Here is a 6,003-nt window from a genome sequence, read left to right as displayed (position 1 = left end):
CGAGCGAGCCGAGCGAGCCGAGCGAGCCGAGAGCCGAGCGAGCGCGAGCGAGCGAGCGAGCGAGCGAGCGAGCGAGCGAGCGAGCGAGCGAGCGAGCGAGCGAGCGAGAGAGCGAGCGAGCGAGCGAGCGAGCGAGCGAGCGAGCGAGCGAGCGAGCGAGCGAGCGAGCGAGCGAGCGAGCGAGCGAGCGAGCGAGCGAGCGAGCGAGCGAGCGAGCGAGCGAGCGAGCGAGCGAGCGAGCGAGCGAGCGAGCGAGCGAGCGAGCGAGCGAGCGAGCGCGAGCGAGCGAGCGAGCGAGCGAGCGAGCGAGCGAGCGAGAGGAGCGAGCGAGCGAGCGAGAGAGCGAGCGAGCGAGCGAGCGAGCGAGCGAGCGAGCGAGCGAGCGAGCGAGCGAGCGAGCGAGCGAGCGAGGAGCGAGCGAGCGAGCGAGCGAGCGAGCGAGCGAGCGAGCGAGAGAGCGAGCGAGCGAGCGCGAGCGAGCGACGAGAGCGAGCGAGCGAGCGAGCGAGCCGAGCGAGCGAGCGAGCGAGCGAGAGCGAGCGAGCGAGCGAGCGAGCGAGCGAGCGAGCGAGCGAGCGAGCGAGCGAGCGAGCAGCGAGCGAGCGAGGAGCGAGCGAGCGAGCGAGCGAGCGAGCGAGCGAGCGAGCGAGCGAGCGATCGAGCGAGCGAGCGAGCGAGCGATCGAGCGAGCGATCTAGCGAGCGAGCGAGCGAGCGAGCGAGCGAGCGAGCGATCTAGCGAGCTATCGATCGATCGATCGATCGATCTATCTATATATCTAGCTATCTATATTATCTATCTATCTATCTATCTATCTATCTATCTATCTATCTATCTATCTATCTATCTATCTATCTATCTAGCGAGGTGTCCACATCTGAACTGCAGGTATTTGCTAATGAAATGGTAAAAATTCTGCAAGTTGGTTTCCGAGATCCCAACTCCTCAAAGTACATACGATAGTTCAGCTTATTTTCCCGTCCTAAAACAAAACAACCAATTTGTTCCATATTCGATCACTTTATTTCCAAAACAATAACTTAAAACTAAGATTACCACCACCTTTCTGTAATCTATAATGAAGACACTCACCCAAAAATATTAAAACACAAACAGCACTCACCACCAACAGCATTAGAAAAACCATTGATACATGACTCAAGCCGGCGGCCTGATAATCATTACCACCGGTAAAGCGTTGCACATACCCAGCATAGACAGCATGTTCAAACGAAATACTCTCATAATAGTGTAACATGCCCGAAGAATGCACCCTATAGATAAAGTATTCCAAATTACGCCACAAAGGTGAATCCGTTTCCATGGGAAAAGCCAAATGAAAAGAACCAAAACAGATATCGGTGAGCTTAAAAAGACCCTGTTTAAGAGTGGTTTGTTGAAGCTGCAGGAAATGCCATTTTTCATCGGTAACAAAATAGGCATAAGTTTGATTTAAACGCGATTGATGATGATAAAACGTGGCCGAGTCGACGGGTGTTATGAGTTTAAGAAAATCATAGGGTAAGTTCAATTGACCCCCTAGCAAAAAATCATATTCGTAGTCTATTATTAAGGTAGAGATGTTGGCTTTGATAAGATCCTCCAAGGTATTAATTTCATCGCGAAAGAGGGTAACTGCTAAAATACTACCCAGCAGGGAGGTATAGCCCGTAGATAAAAAGAAAGCCTGGAAAAATACAGTGCTATAAAGGAAAAACCTTACCCAGGTGGGGCGTTTTATATTCTTAGAAGCGGATATATTAAGCATATAACAAAGATTATCTAAAATACTGCAACGCAAATGCCACATTAGGTGAGAACGCTTGGAAGGATCCTTTTGACTCTCCCATATAATCCACAAGCAATCGGTGGTGGCCAATGCAAAGAAGGTAAATATCAATATAAACCAGACATAAGCGGCAAAAGGTTTAATGGGATAATAAAACGTGGAAATGGTATTCTTAAGTGGGACCATTAAACACCAGCGTACCGCCATTAAGGGATAACTTTTATCTATGGTATCATCAGTTTCGAAGAGAGCATAGGCATGGGCCGTTATTAAAATGCTTTTATTCCTTATCAATTGCAATGTATCCTTCATATTTACCACTATGCCTCCTAAGTGATCAGCGGGCATTGGATAGGGCTCTATGGAGGCATTATATAGCTTATGAATAAATTTAAAATGCGATAAGCTATACCCTGCTTCTCTATTATGTTCTGCTTGTTGTAATAGCGAAAAACTCCGGGCAAATCCAAACGTAAAGGAGTATAAAACTTAAAGCCTTGACAATCCATTCCACCAGCTAATACTTTACCCATTGTCTTTCTTAAATCCCTTAAGAAATAAGTACGCAATTCAATTTTAAATTCGGGATAAGAATTAATGCCCAACAAATCGGAAGAAACCATTCAAGTAACCCACATAGAGAAAGGAATTTTGAAAATTATTTCTATGCAATTTACGCAAAATTCTCTCGGCTATCGTAAAATCTTCCAAAGGCTTAACCAATATAACAAAATTCATATAATAGTGGCGTCCCAAAAGTACACGATCATGCAGCCACATTATGGGATCCGAGGGACCCGTAGTCAATACTATGCCCATATAATTGCGTTTGCTGGTAGTTTTTATTATCCTGATATCACTATTATTGGTGAAAACCATTTGTGGTTATGGGCGTATGACGATGTATGGTATTGAAAAATTGATCCAAATGTTCACTGCTTTCGCTGTCCAAACGTTGTGATATAAACCAATTGATTTCTTGCGTTTGCATGATGGTACTCAAAGGTAATATATTGTTTAGTAGAAATTTCATATCCCACAACAACACCGTACGCCAGAAGGCCAATATTAGCAGTAGCAAGAGTGTTACTTTTCCGATGTTCATGTTAATAAAGTTTTCCAAAAACTAATTCCACTAATGTTATTTTAAGTTTAAGGAATACCTTTTAACAAGCAAAAGAAATTATTTTTAAACTCCTGTTAACAACTCCGGTTAGGTCATGTAAACATGCCCTCAAGGAATTGCATGTTTTAAGTGGTATGTTATTGTTATTGAGGGGTTTTGACAAATGTCGGCGAACTGTCTGAACTGTATTGCAGGCAGAAGAAAAACAAAATGTTTATGTGTAACAAATTGATTACATATTTAGTAAACTTAAAGATTTAATCGTTATTGCGGCTATTTTTATTATTATTCGAATAATCTATATGAAGTCAAATACTTGGAACTGGCCATAGTCATATACACTAGACTATACGCTGGACTATATTGCAGATTATTGACTAGGCTATAGTCCAGAATTTAGTATACTCCAAGTCCTGACTATAGCCAAGTCTATTAACTAGACAAAAGTCCAAACTATAGACCAGACTATAATCCAAACAGTGGACTAAACTATAGTCCACACTGGTCAAAACTCTAGTCAAGTCTGTAATCCAGACTTAAGACTATAATCAAGTCGAGACTATAGACCAGACTATAAGCTAGGCTATTATCTACACTATAGACTTGACTGTAGTTGACTTGACTAAAGAATAACTATAGTACAGACTGTAGATTGTATTACTGTCCAGACTACAAAGTAGACTATAATCCGGACTAACAATTGCACTAACTAACAGTTAATTAAGTTAGTAGTAGTTAGTTAGTTAGTTAGTTAGTTAGTTAGTTAGTTAGTAGTTAGAAGTTAGTTAGTTAGTAGTTAGTTAGTTAGTTAGTAGTAGTTAGTTAGTAGTTAGTTAGTTAGTTAGTTAGTTAGTTAGTAGTTAGTTAGTTAGTTAGTTAGTTAGTTAGTTAGTTAGTTAGTTAGTTAGTAGTTAGTTAGTAGTTAGTTAGTTAGTTAGTAGTTAGTTAGTAGTTAGTTAGTTAGTAGTTAGTTAGTTAGTTAGTTAGTTAGTTAGTTAGTTAGTTAGTTAGTAGTTAGTTAGTAGTTAGTTAGTTAGTTAGTTAGTTAGTTAGTTAGTTAGTTAGTTAGTTAGTTAGTAGTAGTTAGTTAGTTAGTTAGTAGTTAGTTAGTTAGTTAGTTAGTTAGTTAGTTAGTTAGTTAGTTAGTTAGTTAGGTTAGTTAGTTAGTTAGTTAGTTAGTAGTAGTTAGTAGTTAGTTAGTTAGTTAGTTAGTTAGTAGTTAGTTAGTTAGTTAGTTAGTTAGTTAGTAGTTAGTTAGTTAGTTAGTTAGTTAGTTAGTTAGTTAGTTAGTACTTAGTTACTTAGTTACTTAGTTAGTAGTTAGTTAGTTAGTTTAGTTAGTTAGTTAGTTAGTTAGTTAGTTAGTTAGTTAGTTAGTTAGTTAGTTAGTTAGTTAGTAGTTAGTTAGTTAGTTAGTTAGTTAGTTAGTTTAGTAGTTAGTTAGTAGTTAGTTAGTAGTTAGTTAGTTAGTTAGTTAGTTAGTTAGTTAGTTAGTTAGTTAGTTAGTTACTTAGTTACTTAGTTACTTAGTAGTTAGTTAGTTAGTTAGTATTAGTTAGTTAGTAGTTAGTTAGTTAGTTAGTTAGTTAGTTAGTTAGTTAGTTAGTTAGTTAGTTAGTAGTTAGTTAGTTAGTTAGTTAGTTAGTTAGTAGTTAGTTAGTAGTTAGTTAGTTAGTTAGTTAGTTAGTTAGTTAGTTAGTTAGTTAGTTAGTTAGTAGTTAGTAGTTAGTTAGTTAGTTAGTTAGTTAGTTAGTTAGTTAGTTAGTTAGTTAGTAGTTAGTTAGTAGTAGTTAGTTAGTTAGTTAGTTAGTTAGTTAGTAGTTAGTTAGTTAGTTAGTTAGTTAGTAGTAGTTAGTTAGTTAGTTAGTAGTTAGTTAGTTAGTTAGTTAGTTAGTTAGTTAGTTAGTAGTTAGTTAGTTAGTTAGTTAGTTAGTTAGTTAGTTAGTTAGTTAGTTAGTTAGTTAGTTAGTAGTTAGTTAGTTAGTTAGTTAGTTAGTTAGTTAGTTAGTTAGTTAGTTAGTTAGTAGTAGTTAGTTAGTTAGTAGTTAGTTAGTTAGTTAGTAGTTAGTTAGTTAGTTAGTTAGTTAGTTAGTTAGTTAGTGTTAGTTAGTTAGTTAGTAGTTAGTTAGTTAGTTAGTTAGTTAGTTAGTTAGTTAGTTAGTTAGTTAGTTAGTTAGTTAGTTAGTAGTAGTTAGTTAGTAGTAGTTAGTTAGGTAGGTTAGTTAGTTAGTTAGTTAGTTAGTTAGTTAGTTAGTTAGTAGTTAGTTAGTTAGTTAGTTAGTTAGTTAGTTAGTTAGTTAGTAGTTAGTTAGTTAGTTAGTTAGTTAGTAGTTAGTTATTAGTTGTTAGTTAGTTAGTTAGTAGTTAGTTAGTTAGTTAGTAGTTAGTTAGTTAGTTAGTTAGTTAGTTAGTTAGTGTTAGTTAGTTAGTTAGTTAGTTAGTTAGTTAGTTAGTTAGTAGTTAGTCGTAGTTAGTTAGTTAGTTAGTTAGTTAGTTAGTTGTAGTTAGTTAGTAGTAGTTAGTTAGTCGTTAGTTAGTTAGTTAGTTAGTTAGTTAGTTAGTTAGTAGTTAGTTAGTTAGTTAGTTAGTTAGTTAGTTAGTTAGTTAGTTAGTTAGTTAGTTAGTAGTTAGTAGTTAGTTAGTTGTTAGTTAGTTATTAGTTAGTTAGTTTAGGTAGTTAGTTAGTTAGTTAGTTAGTTAGTTAGTTAGTTAGTTAGTTAGTTATTTAGTTAGTTAGTAGTTAGTTAGTAGTTGTTAGTTAGTTCGTTAGTTAGTTGTAGTTAGTTAGTTACATAAAATAAAACTTCATCTAACTTTTTAATAATTCTTTTAAAGTTAACAACATTTTGAAAAGTTTTTTATTTATATTTTTTATTTTAAGTTTATAATAAATTACTTCCATCAAGAAACACCCAAAAGAAACCACATACATTGTGACCAATATATAAAAAACTAACCTCAAATGTTCCAAACCTGCAAATGTATAGGATTTCGATTCCTCCAAACGCTTCAGAAGACCCCCCTTAAAAGCATTTTGTAAAGCTTATTCTCGAACATCTGAAACAAACCCGAAGCATGTAAATGAAAT

The 6,003-nt window shown here is 36.8% G+C and overlaps 1 protein-coding gene across 1 annotated transcript; it reads right to left on the bottom strand.

Moving 5' to 3' along the window:
• Window positions 1-1,021: 1,021 nt before the first annotated feature.
• LOC119605217 lies at window positions 1,022-2,322 on the bottom strand. The gene is made up of 2 exons (XM_037958184.1): window positions 2,202-2,322; window positions 1,022-2,148 (listed from the first exon to the last, which is right to left on the bottom strand). The coding sequence occupies exons 1-2, from the start codon at window positions 2,320-2,322 to the stop codon at window positions 1,022-1,024; spliced, it is 1,248 nt and encodes a 415-aa protein (XP_037814112.1).
• Window positions 2,323-6,003: the final 3,681 nt, after the last annotated feature.

Source organism: Lucilia sericata, unplaced genomic scaffold (assembly GCF_015586225.1).
Source record: "Lucilia sericata isolate MDLA Ls3-8-SP2 unplaced genomic scaffold, ASM1558622v1 Contig000466F_arrow, whole genome shotgun sequence".
Taxonomy (NCBI): domain Eukaryota; kingdom Metazoa; phylum Arthropoda; class Insecta; order Diptera; family Calliphoridae; genus Lucilia; species Lucilia sericata.
Note: the sequence above shows the minus strand (reverse complement) of the source record. Positions and strands in the feature narration are given on the sequence as shown.

Coding starts and splice junctions, on each gene's coding strand:
- LOC119605217 (XM_037958184.1), bottom strand. CDS start 2,322: ATGGGTAAAGTATTAGCTGGTGGAATGGATTGTCAAGGCTTTAAGTTT. Junction 2,149..2,201: donor GAACATAATAGAGAAGCAGG/GTATAGCTTATC, acceptor ATGCCTCCATAG/AGCCCTATCCAATGCCCGCT.